Below are 22,625 nucleotides of genomic sequence, written 5' to 3' on the forward strand. Positions count from 1 at the left end.
GGTTGAAATGGAGAGTGGGTCATCCTCTGGATTTCCTGCATGGTGGCTTCTTTGCAGATAGTAGACTCAGCACCCTTTTGGGTGGTACAGACCATTTCCTCAGCAGTAATGAAGAGGGTGGTATGAGGGGCAGAAAGAGAGAAAATGAGCATGGGATTCATCCCTGAATCACAGCTTTGCACATCTTATAAAGTCCTGACCCAAGTTTAGACAATGATGCCCATTAAACCTGTTCCCAACTAGGCTAAAAGAGGCAATGTTGAAGACTGGGTCAGGTACCTTTTTGCCTTCATTTTGTATGTGAAAAAGTTCACATTGTAGTCTGTTCTGCTTTTCAACATCTATTGATTGAACAAGTCTATATTTACTGGAAGTACAACAAGGAAAAGTCACACAAATTATCCATCCTTGTGGGTCTTATATCCCAGTGAAAGGGATAAAAATCTCTTAGGGATAAATCAAATAGGGAAGAAAGTATCATGGAGACGAGAGAGTACTAGATAATCCAGAACTCACATAGTCCTCAGATGGGTCTAACGAAATCTCTGAACACCTGTATTCCATCATAAAGGCCTATCTGTAAGAGTGTCATGGTAATGCCTTGGTGTGAAAATCCAACTATGGCCACTGCTGCCTCTTTTTAAATGTTGAAAAAAGCAGCTTCCTTTCTCTTGTTGACAGTTTGTTGTGTGGTCAAATACACACACACACACACACACACACACACACACACACAACACACAAAGTATCCTGGGAATTTCCATGGTGTAGAATTTAAGATATTATCCTGAGTTGTAGAAATACATATGCTTTTGTTGCCAGAGTGTTAGAACTGCTGCTGTATTTAAATAAATAAATAGCTCCATAAATAACTAAATACACGTGGTAGAATAAATGGTAGTAGACTCACCACAGTGGTAAAAAAAAAGTACATTACAGTAATAAATACTTTTTAAATCGTGAAGTGGAGCTAGGGTTCAGAAGGACTCCTTGGGAAAGGTGGGAAGAGGAGTTAGAAAAGGCCCACTGGGTGAAGAACCAATTGACACATTCGAAGGCACCCCGAGGTCTGGTAAGATGTGAAAGAGTAGAAGATCCAACTGTGGCTACATCACACATCACTCAGCCACACGTTGAGGAGTGAAACGATAGGAAACTGAGAAAGCTCCAAGCTGGCGTGGTGTAAAGCTAAATGCTTCTCACATGAGTTCCCACCTGAGCTACGCTGGTCTAGCCAAAAGCTGTTCTAGCCTCAGTAGCTTTGTGCAATGACTTTAGCTCATAAAACATCTAGAAAAGCAGTTCTGGAGACCAGGAGTCCCACTGGTTGGAAAAGCAAGAACACCAGCCTAACTCTGTTTTTACTGTGCACGCCCCAGCCTCGGGTTTTGTGGACATAACAAACATTCGGTGTGTGGCACAGTATGACAAGCTTATCACTCAGGACACTGGACAGGAGCTTCCTGTAAACACATCTCTGAAAAGAGCTTCCACATAAGCCATATTAGCTGTCAAAAGAGCCTGCCAGCCAGGGACCAGCTTTCCGAGTAAGTTTACAGTTTCCACCTATGTCAGCTACACAAGTCAAAAAAGCAAATTCCTTCCTATGGTGTCCTACAGGGTCAGTGGCAACAGATTTGGTGCCATTCTAGGTGAAATGATTTTTATAAAGTATACCCCTGAATAGGGACCCTTTAAAGAAATAAGCACAACTTTATCATCTTCCCTTAGGAATTCTGAATATCCTGCCAGGATGTCGTCTCTCCTATGATTTAGTCAGACCAGTGCCTTCTTGATTTGTTTTGTTTTGCATGCTTGAATATGTATGCATGCTTTCAAAAGCAAGGATGGCAGACACATAGCAAGGACCTATTTTCTCTCACTGCCTCCTGTAAGTTCAGAAAAACTGTGGAAGGTTTTTTTTTTTTAAGTTACAGTAGATCACTGAAGCTGAATATCTGACACGAGGATCACCTATCTGCTGTGAATAGCATCAATGGGAGCTGTGTTTCAGCTGAGGAGGAATCACTGGTTATGAATGTTTAATAAAGGAAAATCTACTCTGATGTCCCCTCAGTTCCTCAGCAACTAAACCAGGAAGAACGCAGTGAAGTGACTCAAGTTCAGAGCTCTTTCAGTATCGGCCCCCTAGGAGAACTCTGGCCGCTGGCTTAAGAATAAATATTTTTTTGTGTGTGCTGTTCCCACGTGTATCTGATGTACATTTTCTCCAAAACAGCCCACCCTTCTCTGAGCATAATTTTTCAGAAAGATACATAAGAAACTATCAGAACCTGCAATGAGCTAGGGAGTAGGCAAAGAAAACTATCAGCTAAAGTGTCTATTGAATCAGAACAGTTACGAAGTCACCGGATGATCCACCAACATGTTTGCAGACAGTTTACAAAGAAAAATTCTAATGAAAAGTCTCTCGCCTAACTTTTCTGCCTAGGCGAATGGTCTGGAAACACCTACTTGCTACTTGTATCGCAAGCGTGTACTCTTGAGGGTGTGTGTGCCCAGCCCCTTCTCAAAGGAAACAAGACTTGGGAAGAGCAGAGCATCAGGACAGGAAAGCTGCCCTTTCTGCGTTAGAAGGCAGGAAGGAGCCTTGACTGTGGTTTACAGAGACAGTTGTGGAACTTCTATGGCTGAGTTCAAAGGGCTTGCAGCGAGGAGGAGTAAGTAATGGTGACTGTGGATGGGCAGTCAAACAGGGACGAGAGAGGGAAAGAGGGCAAGGAAGTCAGGGAGTAGGGAGGTGTACTTACAGCCCACGGAGCCGAAGCCAGATTTTTTCGATCTGCTCGGGTTGCAGGTGTTTCAGAGAGTTGCTCTCGAATTCTTCAATTTCCTTTGTTGGAGACTCCATAGCTGCAGGTTCTCACTGGGGGTGAGGTGGAGAGAGTTTGTGTAGTCCCTGCCCAGCCACCTCTCTTTGCTGGGTCCAGCCCAGTGAGTCTTTCAGTCACTTTGTTACTTCCCCTGCAAGCGTCCCCAGAGATGGCTCAGAGCCTGCTAGGATCACAGAGGACTCCGGTCCCAGGTGCGCGCTGGAGGCAGCTGCGGAAACCAGCCATGATGCTCACTACTGCCAGGGACCGGGATAAGGACTGTGCGTAGGACCCGGAGTCTGTTCCTGTTCTTTTTTCCTTTAAACGAAGCCACGGAAGCTACCGGCGGTCCCCGGAGGATTTAGAGGCAAAAGGAGAACTGGGTAGTAAAGAGAGGGGGAGAAAGTGGGAAGGTGGGTGGAGTAGGATGAACCAGAACTACGGGATGAACCGCGGGGCACTCAGACCCCTGCCTGGCTCCGCCCTGCACCCTGCCTGCCCCGCCTTAATGCCCCTCACTTACCAGCAAGCCCTGCTGATAAGCAAGAACTGACAAGTGAGAAAAGTCTTTTGTCAGCGTGGGGCTAGTGACAGGGCTGGCACCCCGGGTGCTGAAGGAGGGTTCAACACTGTCAGCAGGGCAGGAGCTCCACACCTGCCCCCGCAGGCAGCCCTTGGCCACCCAGCCCTATGCCCTGCTATGATGGCTGCCCGCACTGCATAAAGAACAGGGCTCCTCGCCCCAAGGAAGGGAAGTCTGGAGCTTCCCAGCACAAAGCCCTTGTGTTTTCTTACTAATAGGATTGATTCGTGTTCTCTCTCTCTCTCTCTCTCTCTCTCTCTCTCTCTCTCTCTCTCTCTCTCTCTTTCTCTCCCCCTCTCCCCCCCTCCTCTCCACCTCCCCTTCCTCTCCCCATCCCTCTCTCAAAAACACAGATATTCAGATATTACAACAAAAGAGTTTCTTCAAATAATGCCACAAGCCTCCTAGGCGGCTCTGCTGGGCGCTGGCTACGCAGCTGTTGACTTTGGCAGTCTGTCAGCTCCACACAGCTGCACCACCCTGCTAGATGGTCCCTTGGTCATGCACAATGTCAGTAACATAATTGCCCATTAGAACAGGGACCAGGTTGGAAGGAGGAAAGCATCTATGGTTAGGGATCAACTTAAAGACAAGAACAACTTTTCATTGGTCAAGTCAAGTTCCATTCATGTAATTTGGCAAAGGAATAAAACAAGGGCATATACCTTTTACTTGCTTATCCATTTGGTAATTAGCAATCATTTCTCAGTAATTGGTCATATACCCTAGCAAAGATACCTAGATGGATCAGAAAAGAAAAAGTCCCCCTCACTTGTCACAGAATCAAAAGTCATTCTAATAGTCCATCCTTGAAGGTGTTCAGAAAGTACATCTCCACTGAGTTAAAGCATTATTACTAGACAAAGATAACATTAAACAGCTGCTATATTATTAGTGTAGAGCCCATTTACCTGAATAATACAATTAGTTATTCAAATTCACCCAGCTGATAACAGTGACTTGGGAAATGATATGCCAAACAGGGAAATATTTTGCCAACTTGCTTAGGGGCTAAGAGACAGAAGTGTGGTCCTCAGCTATGGTATTTCTGTTTACATGTATGTGTGCCTTGAGTGATGATCTGCTGACCAAAATTAGACCTGTAGTAATCATAGCAATAGCAAGCACTGAGCCTAGTATAGGAAACTGCCTGTGGTCCGAACACGGTCTGACAGTTCTCCGCTCACACAACAGTCTGTGGGTCTGATATTGTTGCCCCTTTACAACAAGGAAATGGGAACAGCAGGAAGGTGAGAAACAAACTTACAAACAACCAGAGTTGGAATTGAGCACCATTATTCTGGCCTCACAAAAGTGTCCCCATCACAAGAACACATTGTATGTTCAAAGTGAGAAATTTAAGCAAAAAGATTTCCTGTCTCTTCCACCTATACAAATCATGTAGAGAGATTTGGGGAAAGGAAAGGAGATATTTCTGGATTTCGTTAGGTCAAAGAAGCCAGTGTTAGAGGGAAAACAAACATGCTTTCATTACAATCTACCAGAGGAGAGAAAAGATAAGAAAACTTACTAAGAATCTTCGAAGTCAAGTGCTTGTTAAACTACCTTTATATTATAAAGTTGGTCAAATACATAAATTTGCCTTATTTTACACCAGTAACGATTTCTGAAACTGGAAGTGTCCTGGAAGATAATTTCATGTTTTACAAAGGTTTTTTTTAAAGGGGTATTTCCAATATCTATTTTATAAGGGATTCCAATGTATTCCTAACCGGGAAGATGAAGCTACTTTTCTGTCTGGGATCGGAGAGTCCTTACTTCTCGGGGATTCTGTCCACTCTGCTTCTCATCTCTCCGCTCCTGGCCTGACATACCACTTCACAGATGTGAGAAAGAAGCCAAAGTACCATCCGAAACTTAGGACTCCCTTCCTCCTCACTTCTAATCAAGTGCTCTCTAGCCCACAGTCAGAAATCTGATTCACTTGACAAGTTCATGTTTTCTGTTGTTCTGTTCTTTTCTCTTTAGCTGACGCAAATGCAGACTGCTAGATACCTGCAGCACCATTGTGAATCACAATTTCTGGTGACATTCTGTTTGAAAGGAAGCAGATAAACAGATGCAGACTGACCCAGAAAAAATTTTGGAACCCATAATGCTGCCGACAACTATATATTGGAGGTTAATTTCTGTGATTAATTACTAAGTCACTTTTCTAAAGTTAGACTCTAGAAAGGTCTCACATACACAAATATATATTCAGGCATCCATGTACAAATATATATATACATATATATATATACATACATATATATGTGAATATATATCACACACATGCATACCAATCCATATATGTGCAGTCAACAATTTAAAGCACTCTTCCCAGTATTTAAGAAGTAACACAGCCTACATACTTGCAAGCGTTTGCCCTAACAGCACACAATTCCATGAAATATTAGAAAGCTGCCAAACTTTTTTGTTTCAGAGTTCAAAAAGAAGTTCGATGAATATTGGTCAGATGAGAAACAAAGCTTTTGTAGGCACATGGGAATGACCTCCCAGATCCCTGTCCTCTGGGATTTTATAATCAGGAACACAGCATCTATTAGCTATTGGGAGCTATCAGTTGCCAAGTAGTTTGCTAAGCTTATAACAGGTTTGTTCATATCCTCATTAAAACATACTTCTATATAAAATTAAAACCATGTTGCGATTCCATCTCACCATTGATGGAATGGCAGTCATTAAGAAAATAAATAAAAACAAAAGATATCAAGGAAAGAGAGGAAAAAGCCCTAATAGATAGCCTTTATGGAAGTCAGCATGAAGGTCCCTCAAAGGAAGTACTACATAATTCAGCTGCCTCAATTCAACATGTCACAAAGATATATTTTACATGTTGTACATGTTTTTACTGCAGCACTATCTGCAGTGACGATTTTGGCATTTTGGTTTATTTAAAAAAAACACACAGAGAAATAATATAAGAATGTTTTTTATCCTAGATGTGGGGACCTGGTGCTGATTTAGACTGTCCACAGCAGCCAACTATGATTTGCCTCGTGCTCTAGCAAGGGTGTGATTTTGCCAGTGGCAGATAGTTTCTATGATTGTGTGACATTTGGAATTCTGAGTACTTTTCAGGGGGTATATAAATGCTAGAGCCCTAAGGGGCAGTGTGGGTTGTTGGTCGTTTGTTGTTGGTTGGTTGCTGTTGATCTGAGTTTGCTAAGTAGTCATGTGCAAAGAAGAAACTAGACATACTGAAGGCAGAGCTCAAACTTGTCCCCAAGGAACTCAACACCCCTAATCAGCAGAAAATAGTCTAATGATAATGTTGCCCCCTTTCCCTTCTATCTTTTTTCTGTCCTGTCTAGTTTTAGAGTGGTTGAAAAGATGGAAGAAAGGAGGTGGAAAAAAGTGAAAGAAAGAAAAACCCACAAAATAGCAAAAGACCAATTACAACTCCATAAGAGCTAAGTATAAGACTGACCTAGGGGTCCATTGGCAGAGGAATAAATGAAGAAAATATGAGGTACGTACATACACAAAAGAATGCCATCTTCAGGAAAACAGATGCAATAACTGGAGATTATCATAATAAATGAATTGAGATACACTCACAAAAACAAACGCCATGTTGTATCTCATTTAGGGATGACAGATTTCATATAGAAACTAAATTCTGTATGCTCATATACAATGAGAGCGAAGGCAAAACTGTCTAGGGGGATGAAGTAGACTGATAAGGAGCGTGAGTGAAGGGAGGTGGTGAAGAGGGACATGGACAACTGAAACGTGAAGACTGGCAACGTCCTTAGCGGTAAACCCAATGAATACATGTCAATAAAATACTTCTGCATTGCTTCACTGTGCCCATGGACCCCAAAGAGGTGCCAATGCTCTCAGAAAGATTGCAGCCAAGAATTTGAAAACCCAGACTAGAAGGCAAAGCTCATGGTCTCTGTGATGATCTACCTCCCTGTGGATATATAAAGAGACTAGTAGGAAAGTACAGACTAGAGAAAACGGGCTGCTATGGAAGCACAGAGGACTGGGCTTTCTGACACCATAGGGAGAATAGAAAGCTACAGGATACAGGGGACATTTGAACGGGATCCTGAATGTGGATGAGTCAAAGTTGTTTCCATGGAAGGTAGTTGAAAGAAGAATCATAAAGAGAACGCATCAAGAAATGAGGTAGAATCACTTGCACATGTAAGTAGTGACACTCGGCATAAAATGTTGGAAGGGTCTGTCAGCCTCTTGCAGCCAAGAAGCTTAATTTTTTTTCTTGAAGACTGGGGAAGCCAAGGGTAGTTCTCAGAGGAGGCGTCACATCACAGGGGAGGATGCCTGCTACCTATAAAGTGCCTCAAGCATCCTGAACTGAGCACAGTTCTCTAGGAATTTCCACAGGGTATGCAACAGCCACAGAGCAAATGATAACCACAGCTCCATTAAGAGGATTCTGGCTATAAAATAGAAACAAGACCCTTCAGCTAATCCTCATCCCTAAAAACACACACACACACACAAGTAGCATTATATAGACTGAGCTGCCTATAGTTAGGAATGTATATGTATACACATATGCATATGCAACAGCAATGAATAAAGAGGCCATGAACTTGAAAAAGTCCATGGAGGGCTATGTGGAGGGGTTCTGTGGGGAAAAAGCCAGGAAAAAATGTGTAATTAAATTACAATATTAAAAATTTTAAAACAAGTATAGTAAGTAAAATGTCAAAAAGGAAAGAATACAAACACAGAGTTTCAGACCCAGAGTACAAAGCACTACCCCTTCCGGGCAACGTTTGCCAGCTACAAAGACTGTGCATGCTTGCTTAGACCTCCTGGAGCCAGCCTGTGTCCTTGACCCATTTTCACACACTGCCTGTGACTTCACCCAGAGAGCTGAGGCGGAAGTCCTGAAGACATTTGGGATGTTGGGGGGTGACAGTCAGTGTAGCGACAGCTCTCCTTTCTACCCACTACAGATGTGAGCCCTATTCCAGAGGTTCTTCTCTCCGGTGGTCCCCTTCAGGCAGAGTCCAGGAAGCCTGTCATACAGACTTCCCTCTCACATCCTTTCTGTTTGATTTTAGGATTCAGGAAGAACTCTATCCCAGGAACTTCTGTCACTACAAAAACCAAAACACAGTTTCCCAGCCGAGCCTTCATCTGAGATGCAACTCTGATAAACACATGCCTGGAGACTGGCCCAGAGACAGGGGCTGGGGTGATGGATCAATAGGTAACATACTTGCCACACAAGCATGGAGACCTGAGTTTAAATTCCTAATACTCATGTTAAAAAAAAAAAAGAAAAAGGACAGGTGCAGTAATATGTGCCTACAGTTCCAGCACTGGAGGTGGGAAAGACCTACTTCTTGATTAAGGTGGAGAAGAAGCAGTAACTAACCCAGCATCAACTCTAGCCCATACATACTCATGCACACTTATGCACAGACACACAAAGAAAATCACTCCAAGCCCACATTCAAATAACACCATGCCACTTCAGCAGTAATGTTAGTAACTTAGAAGGGCAAAATGTATCCTAACTCTTCCCTCTTGTCCTTATCGAAAGAAGTGACAGGGTGAAACATAGCATGTGGCCCAGACATTTTCTCTTCTGTGTTGAGATCCTGACCCTCTGATGGGAGATCACATCCCCCAATAGGCCACAGGAGCACATCAGTACTTCTCTGTGCTGCTAAGACAAAAATCCTCTTCTCTGGCTTTAGGCAGGTTGAGCTAGTGAAGTCTGGGCTCCTGTCCAGTGCTCACTTGCCCTGTCTGGAAAGTGCCAGCCTCACCTGTGCTAGTCAGGCATTTTTATCAACACTCAAAACAGCTGCAGGAAATGCTACCTGTGAACTCACGTGCTAGACATGACTGTAGGAAACACATCCTCAGCTACAAGTCATCAACTTCAGTTCTCTGAATAAAGCATTTAGCCACAGGTAGTGCGTGACCTATCTAGACCCAATCAGCTCCTTGGGGAGCGAGTGGTGTTGATGTGGTTACTTGAGGGAAAAGTAAGGTTCAGTTCTCTCTGAAATAAAAATGTATGCTTGAGGGTGTCCTAGCTTTGCCATTATAGGTTCCACCATGTAGAATTAATATTTTTAAAACTGCCATCAACATAGAAAAATAGAGAAAAGGACTAATGAGACATAGAAAACAAAATGTAAAAGGTATTTTGAGGGTTAGATCCTGCCCTACCTAACCCAAAACCCCATCATATATATTTATATATGAGTGTGTGTGTGTGTGTGTGTGTGTGTGTGTTAGTTCCACTCAGGGAACTGTGTAAAGGGCAGTTATGAGGAGTAAAATAATACTTGATCAATGTCTTGGACACAGAGATACAGAGACTCTTGTAAATAAATAGTTCTTCCCTCTCACATCCATATGACAGGATTCTGGAGAAAGAAAAGTGGAACTGCATACAAAATGCATGAAAGGCAAATAAATCTAAGGAGCCTTTGTTATTTAGGTGGTAAGATCCATCTGGAAGTTTGTCTTGTGATTGTGCCCTGTAAAGCTATTGCCATAGAACATTGGCATCTCGACACTGAATGAGTCATTTATGACTCTCATCATCCTTGTTTTACAGTGCCGAGGCTGAGACATCACATCGCCTCCCCTGCCCGGCTGAAACCCTGATTTCCCTACTGCCAGCCTATGATCCTCCAGTTACTGGCAGGCAGTGTGATAGTGCCCTGTGGCCACTCTGCCTCTTGAAATACATTGCTAAGCCAGCAGAATTAACTGGGCTGTGCTAATGAAATTGAAATTTTTGTTCATGAAAAAGTGCTGATGCTACTATGGTCAGCTGAATTCTGGTCCAAATGTACATAAATCAGGTAGTTGTTCTTCATACAGCAGTAAAGCAAGTTTGAATGTGGAAAGTCTCAGAGCTGCTGGCAGAGATCTTTTCTTGAGCCTGTGGTTCTACTAGGAAGGAAACAGCATCCCCCAAAGTAAATCCATGCACACGAGAGTGCGTAGTAAAACTGGGATGGAAAACCATGTTCCAACCCAATGTTCTAGTGTCAAGAATGGCTTCACATCTGCCTAATGCAAAATGGCATGTTCATAGGCAAAAAAGTAAAAAAAGGAATGCCCACTGAATATTGTAGACCATTAGCAAAGGCCTTCCAGAAGTCTCTTGGGAAGTAAACTCAAGGGTAAAGGTTCCAAGAAAGTGGAATGCTCATGACTTACAGTAACAAAGAAACTTTCCTGGCATTCACAAGCAAGCCAGGGCTGTGGGCAGCCTAGACTGTCATGTTAAAGCTGAGGGCTTCTTTGGCCTTGCCAATGCAGAAGCGGTAGAATTAATTGAGCAGGAATGCAGTCTAAGCAAATTCGGATAAACAATTAAAAAGGTTTTCCATCATTTTTGGAAGTCCACTAGAGATAAAGATTTATGTATCCTTATCAATATATCTGGGGTAACATCTAAAAATTTTGAGATCTTTTAAACTCATTCACAAACCGACTCAACAAACATTTTGGTAATATGATTTACGCAAAGGTCAACAAAGGTGATCCAGCTTCTATGCTCTAGAGTCTCAATCTACTTGGATAAATAGGCCATAAGCCGATCAGAAAACAACAGGTAGATCATCATAAGGGTAATAACTGATAAAATGAAAATATAGAATGTCAGGCAGTGTGCAAGCCTTTAACTCCAGCACTTGTCAGGCAGAGGTGACAGGTCTCTGTGAGTTTGAGGCCAATTGGGTCTACATAGTGAGTTTCAGGCCAACTAGGACTACACAATGAGGCACTATCTCAAAATGAAGAGAAAGAAGAGGAGGAGGAGGAGGTGGAGGAAGAAGAAACCAACCAAATCGATGCAATGTAATGGGAATATAACCTATATACGAATATGTGGTGTTTCAGATGTAGTTTTACTGTGTAATGAATAAAAAGACAGTGTCTTAAAATAAAATATCTAGAATGATTTAGTGGGTACAATACCAAATTTGGTTTCACTGTCATATCTGGTGCCTTGATGAAGCAGAAGCTCTTCTCGCCTTTCCTCTCCTCCTTCCCTCCTCTCCTTCCCTCCTCTTTTATCTCCTTTCCCCTCCCACTCCCTTTCCCTCCACCTTCTCCTCCCTTCTTTCCTCTTTCTTCTTCCTTCCTTCCTTCCTTCCTTCCTTCCTTCCTTCCTTCCTTCCTTCCTTCTTTCCTTCCTTCTTTCTCCCTTCCTGGCATAGTTCCTTTGTAAGGATGTGGCTAGCTTAGACTTCCCTACCAGGCAGCTGATTGCAAAAAGCAGGCAGATGCTGCCAGCTCCCTTAAGGTCTATAGTCCAAAATGGCACAGCATTTCTGCTGCATTTAGTTAGTTGAAGCAACCGGGAAGATAAATAGAGGATAAGTACACCCACTTCTTGATAGCAGGATAAGAAGAGTTGTTGATTTTACAGCCCTCTTCCATCTAGCTGGGTGTCCTGGATGGCCTCCATGAGTGGGTAAAACATCCAAACACCTAGAGGAGGTTCGACCTACCAAGTAGGAGGAACATCTCTGAAAAAAAAAAAAGAAAGAACCTGCACATGGATGATGAGGAAGGAAGTTGATGAACTCGGGACCTGACCCAGGGAAACTGTGCAAGGGTATTACGTAGCCAGCAAATGGGGCCAGAGAAGAGCCTTGAGAGCAGGCCTAAGGATCTAGTCACCAGAGGTCTCCTGAGAGTAGGGGTCATGAATGTCATGTCACTGTTTCTCCAGGGACTTCACAGAGAATAACTAGGAAATTAATTTCATTTCAGGTCAAAGATTCCATTTACTGTTAAGCTTGGCACATGGGAGCTCGGTAACAAACCTTCCACTTGGCCCAGACTTGCTGTAGGACTACACAGGAAAAGCTGATGAGCAAGTGCTGCCTAGAGTCATCTTTCAGGGACTAAAGAGTTCATTCTCAGCTATCCGAAAGAGGATGGTCAGTCCTTAAGTCCATCAAGCAAATTAAATGTTATTCTTCATGTGACTCTACACGCAGGGAAATGGAGATAGTAACTGCTCCTGACAGGTTTTTCTGTTTTGTTTTGGTTTGGTTTGGTTTTTGGTTTTATTGGCCTAAACTGGACTCCAAGTTTCTTAAAATGAAAGAATTTTAAGACTTAGAATAAAGAAATTTTATCTCATTAATCACTTCTATCTTCATGCTTTTAACAGACCCTTCTTAATAATAATAATAATAATAATAATAATAATAATAATAATAATAATAATAATAATAATAATATAAAAGTACCCCAAAGGCACCTCAAGTTTTATAATCCTCACACGTATTGACTGTTGAAGATGGTATTTGTTGCTATTTCTTTGGAGAAATGAAGCTAAGTCCACTAAGCAGGGATGGGACTTGATTTGTGGGGGGAGAAATGGAAAGTTAGAGGAACAATTAAAAGTAATTTGCATGCAAAGTGAATCTCAGCGAAAGACTCTGTAGCTTTTCATACCACCGATACCAGCATGTGACCAGGGGACCTCTCACACATGGCTATATTGCCCCACGCATGCTAGATGTTATGGACATAAAGTGAGATGTAGGAGGCAATAGGGGATTCCAAGCAAAGCACTGAAGGGGAAGAGTGCTGAGTACTTAGAAGAAGCTCACACCAAGTCAATAAAGATCCCGGCAGAAAGCATTCCACTCTCACAAAGCCAAAGGAACCTCTAAATCACACAAAAGCTTTCAGTTGACACTCTCCCCTACCCAGGCACAAAGAGCATTTGTCAAATCGAGTCTTCATGTGTCAATTCACATAACATAGTGGAAGTCAGCCCCATCTGCCATAAGAGTTCTTATTGATGGTTAGAGATTCCCATGCACTCCTATTCTGTATGTAACTCAATCCATCAGAAACCAACCATTCTGCAGACAGATTCTAAGCGATCCCTAAGGCCGCTGCTATCACTTTAGACTTCCGACCCCATTTCCTGTGCATTGGTTGTAGATTGCCTATCTCAGACAACTGAGCTGGTCAGAGAGGAAATATTAATATATAATGGTGCTAAAGCCCCTGCACTATTTGTTTCTAGTGGAAAACAAACACCATAGAGACTTGGTGACACAGAGCTGGTCATGACTTAGGAGCTACACTTGATATTCTTGGCTTTCAGAAACAACGTTCCCAAGACAATGAAAAGGTGCTATGTCAGAACACTGGCAGGGAGACTTATATCATGGAGAAAGATGGGTTAGCATTTCACTGTAAGCATGCCTTCTGATGTTACTAACTAGGCCTTGAAGCTATACCTGTAAAGGCATCATCATGAACTGCTTAGAACATAAAGAAAAAAAAAATGAAGAAAAGGAAACTTGCTCCTTAAAAAGGCTGTGAAATATATTATAGCATGAAGATTGCAGGGAATGACTGGGTTTCTCTCTTTCTTAAATCAATTAGGCAGGCACCTAATCTGAGAGCTTATCAGAGCTTGCTCTTTAAAGTGTGAATGCATGATTCTGGACCTTCAGGCATGCCTCACACTACATCATTTTACATTTCCAGAAACACAGATCTGCTGGCGGAGGCCCCTTGCTTGGCATTTTTTTGCAAACACTCGTGGCCAGGTTTTCTAATCAGCGGGGTACATATGCCATGGCAGCTGGAACCCCTGAGCAGCAAGGAGGCCTCATTTGTCCCAGCTGCTGCTAACCATGGCACCAAATCAATATCCTGTCAGAAGGTGCTTTCCTGGCAGCAACTGCAATTGCTAACACTCCAGTGACTCTGTGACATCACCAGGTGTTTGCACAGCAGAGGAAAATCCCTCTTAGTACCACTAGCTCTGACCTCATTGCAGGAGAGAGCACTCACCCATCTTTAATCACCCATGAAATGCTGCAGAAGGGAAGCAAGGGGTGCTGAGGACAGACTGGGATGAAGCAGCCCCGGGGGTGACCAAATGTGACTCATCTCTTCACATTTCAAGAAAAGCTGGATCACAGGTTGGCTTGCTTCCAAGGGATACAGAAGGCAGAGAATACCTTTCCTGTTCCCAGTAGACAAAGACTGAGCAATGCTTAAAGAAAAATGGCCAATATCAATAAACCATTGGGACCCAGGGCTGACATAGTTTTTAGCTATCTCAGTTACTGCGCAGTTGTCAAAATAGAACTCTAAAAGGCCATGTGTGGACAGAGCCTCTACTGTTACTGAAAGGGCAGGTTAGCCCTGGACAGCATCCAGAAGGCACCTCTCCATCTCTGTCCTGTCCTCAAGCATAAATGCTGTGACAAACACAAGTGGCGACAGTGAGAACTGTGGTAATAATTACCATAGTCAGTTTTTATATCAAGTGCATTGTACGTCCTGCTCTTTCTGCAAGCAGACTAACAGCCCACAAAGTCCTCCCAGGGAACCGTTCAAAGCAGGCTCAAGGTCACAGACACAGTGGTGGAACTGGACACAACCCAAAAGCTGCCATTTACCTACAGAACACTGGTGCCTCTCAGAAGCGGGGTTGTAAGTGCACAGCTGATCTGATCACCCAAGTTCTCAAATCATAATGCACTGGCTTTGCAATTACTGACCACTGCAGGCCACTTTTAAACAGCTCCACAGATAAGAGAAAAGAGACCCAGTACAACCACTAGCCCAAAGGCTCCAGCTGTGGGCATCAGCAATGTTGAAATTAAAAGGCAGCTGTGGTTCCTGCTGTGGCGACCATTTCAGTCATTTGGCTGAGGTTCTTGAAATAGGCTCTGGGATTCAGAACTCCACAGAGCAGCTGTGATGGTGCAAGAGACCCAGGGGATTTAGGCTGCAGAGCTTCCACAGGGAGGCAACGCTCTCCTCCCTCCAGTTTCCAATAACACAGAGAACATACAAGGATGGCAACTCGGGGTGAAACCTTGAAGCAGAATGGAGAACCTGGGTTTTTAAAAATTCTCTGCATCACTTACCCAAGATATTCTCTATCACCGCGATTCACTTCCTTACTGCTGCCTCCAAGCATTATTGTTCCTCCCCTGGAGGGGATGGACACCATGAATTATACAGAAAATGTTGCTTGCTTCTATAAGACGGAATAAAGTAGTTTCTTAATAGTGTCTTTTCAATTCTTTCCAATCAATCCCTCTACTTTTTCTCTCCTGATGCTCACAAGAGATTCAAGAAGTCAAAAGAAAAGATGCTTGTAGAATGGCAGACACATGGAAATGAAGACACAATAGTAAAGCTAGATCAAATGCTACAGGGATGAAAATAGCATGAACCCTTACAGTTAATAACATTAACAACAGCAGAAGCAACCCCCACCTTGGGACAGCCCTCTTCTCAGGGTTTCCAAGGCAGGGCACAGAACACATGGACTTACCAAGGTCTCTTGCCTATGTGATCCAGGCTCACTGCAGATCAATGAAATATCCTGACACCTGGGCCTGCATTTTTTGTCCCGTCGTTTTGGTCATCTTAGGTGTGCTTTCATTCACATGGCGACAAGCTTTGATTCCAGGGATGCAGACGGCAATGACCTTGACATGTCCAGGCTTTCCTTGAACCACCTTGAAGCTAAGGAGGCCCAGTGGCCAACACCAAGCAAAAACTGTTGCCCACCATCTTCTATGAGCTGCTTTCATTTCCTTTGGGTACAGACCCAGGATCAGGAGGGTAGATCATGTAGTAGCTCTAATTTTAGATTTCCGAGGAATGGCTATGCTGTTTTTTATAGTTGTACTAGAACATCCTCCTACCATTACTGTGTACAAGTTTCTTCTACTACACAGCCTTACCAGCATTTGACGTATTTCGTTTAAATAGTAGCCATGCTGGTTTTTGCTGAGACAGAATGTAGCCTTGTTTGGCCCTTTCTTGGTGGTTAAAGATACTGAGCATTTAAAAAAAAACCATACTATTGGTCATTGGTAATACTTCTTTGAAGATGTATCTGTTCAGACCATTTACCCATTTCTTGTTTGATCACTAGTTTTGTTAAGTTTTTTTATTTAAATTCTTTGTGAAGTATAGATGTTAGCCCTCTGTCAGTCACAGAGCTGGCACAGACTTTCTCCTATTCTGTGGGCTATGTATTCACTCAAGTGAAGACTTTACTCACTTCACTTTGCTGCACTATACAGAAGTCTCTTAACTTGGTATAATCTATCTATCATTTCTTGCTTTTGCTTCCTAGGTCACTTGGTTTTACTTAGGAAACCTTTATCTGTTTCTGTAGTAGTTTCAAAGTTGTATGGCTATCACTAAGGTCTTTGATCCATTCCTCTAGCCCCAGTGGCTTTCATAGTATTTTCTAATTGAACACTCACTCAGATACTTACTCCTGTTTATAAATGAGGAAGCTGTGGGCAGCTAACAGAAGAACTGGAATTTTAATTCAACCCTTGACGAATAATTGATCAGCTATTCTGAGAACAAAGATACAAACAAAATAGATTCTATGCTACACTGGTAACCAGAGCTGTGGGGCAAGGGCAAATTAAAGCAGGCATTAAGAATTGTGAAGAGCCCACAAAACTTTTGACTCAAAATTTATCCTGTCTACAAGAAATGCAGGCATGGGGATGGAACAGAGACTGGGAAATAGCCAACCAACAACTGGCCCAATTTGAGACCTATCCCACTGAAAATAAGAGAGTGAGCAGAAGCGTCTGAGAGGGGTAAGGAAGAAATACATGTTTATGACAGTTCAGGGGACCAAGTGACACATGAAGCTGAATCAGGACAAGGCAGGGATGAGCACAGCAAAGAAGAGTGTGAAATATGATGGAAGAGGACCACGGTCCTGTGCCAGTCATTGCAAGGACTTGAGTTTTCACTCAGAATGGACTGGGGACTCCTTGTGAGATCAAAAGCAGAGCAGGGACTGAATGAACTTGGATTTGATAAAGAGCTACCAGCAATCAACAACCATTGAGAGAGAAAGAACCTATTTTCCTCAAGGAAACACCCCCCTGATAGGTTATCCAAACCCAAAGGGTCAGCCCTAAATACACCCCAAGCAACACTGAATGGACTTAATAGGTTGTGTGTGTGTACATCTGCATATGATAATAGTGAGTAAAGAAGAAACCCTCTTAAATTTAAAGGGGTCATGGGAGGAGGGATTGAAAAAGAGGGAGAAATGGAAATGGTGAAAACACAGTATGCATCTACAAAACACTAATAATAATAATAATGATAATAGGGCTGGAGAGATGGCTCAGTGGTTAAGAGCTCCGACTGCTCTTCCAGAGGTCCTGAGTTCAAATCCCAGCAACCACATGGTGGCTCACAACCATCTGTAATGGGATCTGATGCCCTCTTCTGGTGTGTCTGAAGACAGCTACAGTGTACTTATATATAATAAATAAAATAGATCTTTAAAATAATAATAATAGTAGTAGTAGTACAACTTTGCATTGCTTATTGAGAATGGACAATGGCAGAACCACAAGTAGATGTGAGCAAATAGGTTATAGCAATATTCAGTCAGTCAAAGGCAGTGGAGGCTCATCTGGGGTAATAGACATGGATGAGCAGCAATAGACCCATATACGCATGAGAAGAGAGGAGGAAGGAGTTCAAGGAACAACCCCAGTCTGTTTTGGCTTACCCCTGCATCCTGAGAAGGCAAACCTGGAAGCCATGGTTCACTTTGCAAGGCTCTGAGTCAATGGAAGAGAAACAGCATGATATGTAATTTCTAGGGTTCCTCTGTTACTGAGAGAGATATTGATGCTTACCCTGGACAGCTGTTAAAAAGCCTGTGTGCTGCACGTGAGTTCATTTAAGCCCTTCCTTTGTGATGCCCCTAACCTTGCTGCCTTCTACCCTGCACAGTCCTCTCTCCTGCTTGCCTGGCTGTCAGGTCACCTGAAATCACTCTGCTTGCTGCTATACAATGTGGCTTCTGCTCCACTTTCTAAAGCTCGGACGAAACTACAGTCCAGATGACAAGTGCCAGAAGCCAGGGCTGTTCCTTCTCCAGCCACTAACAAGGCCAGCATTTCTGGATATCTTAGGCTGCTATACAAGTGCAAGCATCAGCTCTGAGCCCAGTCAAGTACAGCTGTAGAACTCCCTGTCAGAACTCTCTGCTTAGCCAGAGAGACAGCAGAATGTGGGGTAAAGGCAGAATTTGTGAGACTATGCAGATGGTAGGGTTCCCATGTACTTTGCTAGTAGCAATACTAAAATGAAGAGCCAAATGTGATAGAAAACAGTACTTCTACAAAGGGAAATTTTTTTTTCTTTTCAAAATTTCAAGTTTTTTTTTCTATATTTCTTTTTTTTTTTTATTAACTTGAGTATTTCTTATATACATTTCGAGTGTTATTCCCTTTCCCGGTTTCCGGGCAAACATCCCCCTCCCCCCTCCCCTTCCTTATGGGTGTTCCCCTCCCCACCCTCCCCCCATTGCCGCCCTCCCCCCAACAGTCTAGTTCACTGGGGGTTCAGTCTTAGCAGGACCCAGGGCTTCCCCTTCCACTGGTGCTCTTACTAGGATATTCATTGCTACCTATGAGGTCAGAGTCCAGAGTCAGTCCATGTATAGTCTTTAGGTAGTGGCTTAGTCCCTGGAAGCTCTGGTTGCTTGGTATTGTTGTACATATGGGGTCTTGAGCCCCTTCAAGCTCTTCCAGTTCTTTCTCTGATTCCTTCAACGGGGGTCCTATTCTCAGTTCAGTGGTTTGCTGCTGGATTCGCCTCTGTATTTGCTGTATTCTGGCTGTGTCTCTCAGGAGCGATCTACATCCGGCTCCTGTCAGCCTGCACTTCTTTGCTTCATCCATCTTGTCTAATTGGGTGGCTGTATATGTATGGGCCACATGTGGGGCAGGCTCTGAAGGTGTTCTTTCAGACTCTGTTTTAATCTTTGCCTCTCTATTCCCTGCCAAGGGTATTCTTGTTCCCCTTTTAAAGAAGGAGTGAAGCATTCACATTTTGATCATCCGTCTTGAGTTTCGTTTGTTCTAGGCATTTAGGGTAATTCAAGCATTTGGGCTAATAGCCACTTATCGATGAGTGCATACCATGTGTGTCTTTCTGTGATTGGGTTACCTCACTCAGGATGATATTTTCCAGTTCCAACCATTTGCCTACGAATTTCATAAAGTCATTGTTTTTGATAGCTGAGTAATACTCCATTGTGTAGATGTACCACATTTTCTGTATCCATTCCTCTGTTGAAGGGCATCTGGGTTCTTTCCAGCTTCTGGCTATTATAAATAAGGCTGTGATGAACATAGTGGAGCACGTGTCTTTTTTATATGTTGGGGCATCTTTTGGGTATATGCCCAAGAGACGTATAGCTGGATCCTCAGGCAGTTCAATGTCCAACTTTCTGAGGAACCTCCAGACTGATTTCCAGAATGGTTGTATCAGTCTGCAACCCCACCAACAATGGAGGAGTGTTCCTCTTTCACCACATTCTCGCCAGCATTTGCTGTCACCTGAGTTTTTGATCTTAGCCATTCTCACTGGTGTGAGGTGAAATCTCAGGGTTATTGTGATTTGCATTTCCCTTATGACTAAAGATGTTGAAAATTTCTTTAGGTGTTTCTCAGCCATTCGGCATTCCTCAGCTGTGAATTCTTTGTTTAGCTCTTAACCCCATTTTTAATAGGGTTATTTGTCTCCCTGAGGTCTAACTTCTTGAGTTCTTTGTATATTTTGGATATAAGGCCTCTATCTGTTGTAGGATTGTTAAGATCTTTTCCCAATCTGTTGGTGGCCATTTTGTCCTAACCACAGTGTCCTTTGCCTTACAGAAGCTTTGCAGTTTTATGAGATCCCATTTGTCGATTCTTGATCTTAGAGCAGAAGCCATTGGTGTTTTGTTCAGGAAATTTTTTCCAGTGCCCATGTGTTCCAGATGCTTCCCTAGTTTTTCTTCTATTAGTTTGAGTGTGTCTGGTTTGATGTGGAGGTCCTTGATCCACTTGGACTTAAGCTTTGTACAGGGTGATAAGCATGGATCAATCTGCATTCTTCTACATGTTGACCTCCAGTTGAACCAGCACCATTTGCTGAAAATGCTATCTTTTTTCCATTGGATGGTTTTGGCTCCTTTGTCAAAAATCAAGTGACCATAGGTGTGTGGGTTCATTTCTGGGTCTTCAATTCTATTCCCTTGGTCTATCTGTCTGTCTCTGTACCAATACCATGCAGTTTTTATCACTATTGCTCTGTAATATTGCTTGAGTTCAGGGATAGTGATTCCCCCTGAAGTCCTTTTATTGTTGAGGATAGCTTTAGCTATCCTGGGTTTTTTGTTATTCCATATGAATTTGCAAATTGTTCTGTCTAACTCTTTGAAGAATTGGATTGGTATTTTGATGGGGATTGCATTGAATCTGTAGATTGCTTTTGGTAAAATGGCCATTTTTACTATATTAATCCTGCTAATCCATGAGCATGGGAGATCTTTCCATCTTCTGAGGTCTTCTTCAATTTCTTTCCTCAGTGTCTTGAAGTTCTTATTGTACAGATCTTTTACTTGCTTGGTTAAAGTCACACCGAGGTACTTTATATTATTTGGGTCTATTATGAAGGGTGTCGTTTCCCTAATTTCTTTCTCGGCTTGTTTCTCTTTTGTATAGAGGAAGGCAACTGATTTATTTGAGTTAATTTTATACCCAGCCACTTTGCTGAAGTTGTTTATCAGCTTTAGTAGTTCTCTGGTGGAACTTTTGGGATCACTTAAATATACTATCATGTCATCTGCAAATAGTGATATTTTGACCTCTTCTTTTCCGATCTGTATCCCCTTGATCTCCTTTTGTTGTCTGATTGCTCTGGCTAGAACTTCAAGAACTATATTGAATAAGTAGGGAGAGAGTGGGCAGCCTTGTCTGGTCCCTGATTTTAGTGGGATTGCTTCAAGTTTCTCTCCATTTAGTTTAATGTTAGCAACTGGTTTGCTGTATATGGCTTTTACTATGTTTAGGTATGGGCCTTGAATTCCTATTCTTTCCAGGACTTTTATCATGAAGGGGTGTTGAATTTTGTCAAATGCTTTCTCAGCATCTAATGAAATGATCATGTGGTTCTGTTCTTTCAGTTTGTTTATATAATGGATCACGTTGATGGTTTTCCGTATATTAAACCATCCCTGCATGCCTGGGATGAAGCCTACTTGATCATGGTGGATGATTGTTTTGATGTGCTCTTGAATTCGGTTTGCCAGAATTTTATTGAGTATTTTTGCGTCGATATTCATAAGGGAAATTGATCTGAAGTTCTCTTTCTTTGTTGTGTCTTTGTGTGGTTTAGGTATAAGAGTAATTGTGGCTTCGTAGAATGTATTCGGTAGGGCTCCATCTGTTTCAATTTTGTGGAATAGTTTGGATAATATTGGTATGAGGTCTTCTATGAAGGTTTGATAGAATTCTGCACTAAACCCGTCTGGACCTGGGCTCTTTTTGGTTGGGAGACCTTTAATGACTGCTTCTATTTCCTTAGGAGTTATGGGGTTGTTTAACTGGTTTATCTGTTCCTGATTTAACTTCGATACCTGGTATCGTCTAGGAAATTGTCCATTTCCTGAAGATTTTCAAGTTTTGTTGAATATAGGTTTTTATAGTAAGATCTGATGATTTTTTGAATTTCCTCTGAATCTGTAGTTATGTCTCCCTTTTCATTTCTGATTTTGTTAATTTGGACGCACTCTCTGTGTCCTCTCGTTAGTCTGGCTAAGGGTTTATCTATTTTGTTGATTTTCTCAAAGAACCAACTTTTGGTTCTGTTGATTCTTTCTATGGTCCTTTTTGTTTCTACTTGGTTGATTTCAGCTCTGAGTTTGATTATTTCCTGCCTTCTGCTCCTCCTGGGTGTATTTGCTTCTTTTTGTTCTAGAGCTTTTAGGTGTGCTGTCAAGCTGCTGACATATGCTCTTTCCTGTTTCTTTCTGCAGGCACTCAGCGCTATGAGTTTTCCTCTTAGCACAGCTTTCATTGTGTCCCATAAGTTTGGGTATGTTGTACCTTCATTTTCATTAAATTCTAAAAAGTTTTAAATTTCTTTCTTTATTTCTTCCTTGACCAGGTTATCATTGAGTAGAGCATTGTTCAATTTCCACGTATATGTGGGCATTCTTCCCCTATTGTTATTGAAGACCAGTTTTAGGCCGTGGTGGTCCGATAGCACGCATGGGATTATTTCTATCTTTCTGTACCTGTTGAGGCCCGTTTTTTGACCAATTATATGGTCAATTTTGGAGAAAGTACCATGAGGAGCTGAGAAGAAGGTATATCCTTTTGCTTTAGGATAGA

General features: G+C 42.5%; 1 protein-coding gene across 13 annotated transcripts in view; it reads right to left on the reverse strand.

Moving 5' to 3' along the window:
- Nucleotides 1-22,625, reverse strand: part of Pde1c (phosphodiesterase 1C) — a 563,679-nt gene that overhangs the window by 263,165 nt on the left and 277,889 nt on the right. For 3 of the 13 annotated variants that reach the window (XM_087659452.1, XM_087659457.1, XM_087659458.1), the window contains exon 1: nucleotides 2,772-3,329. In XM_087659452.1, coding sequence (XP_087515578.1) covers nucleotides 2,772-2,872 — 101 coding nt within the window. In that variant the 5' untranslated portion in view covers nucleotides 2,873-3,329. 13 annotated transcript variants of the gene reach the window in all.

Source organism: Rattus norvegicus, chromosome 4, assembly GCF_021556685.1.
Source record: "Rattus norvegicus strain SHRSP/BbbUtx chromosome 4, alternate assembly SHRSP_T2T, whole genome shotgun sequence".
Lineage (NCBI taxonomy): Eukaryota > Metazoa > Chordata > Mammalia > Rodentia > Muridae > Rattus > Rattus norvegicus.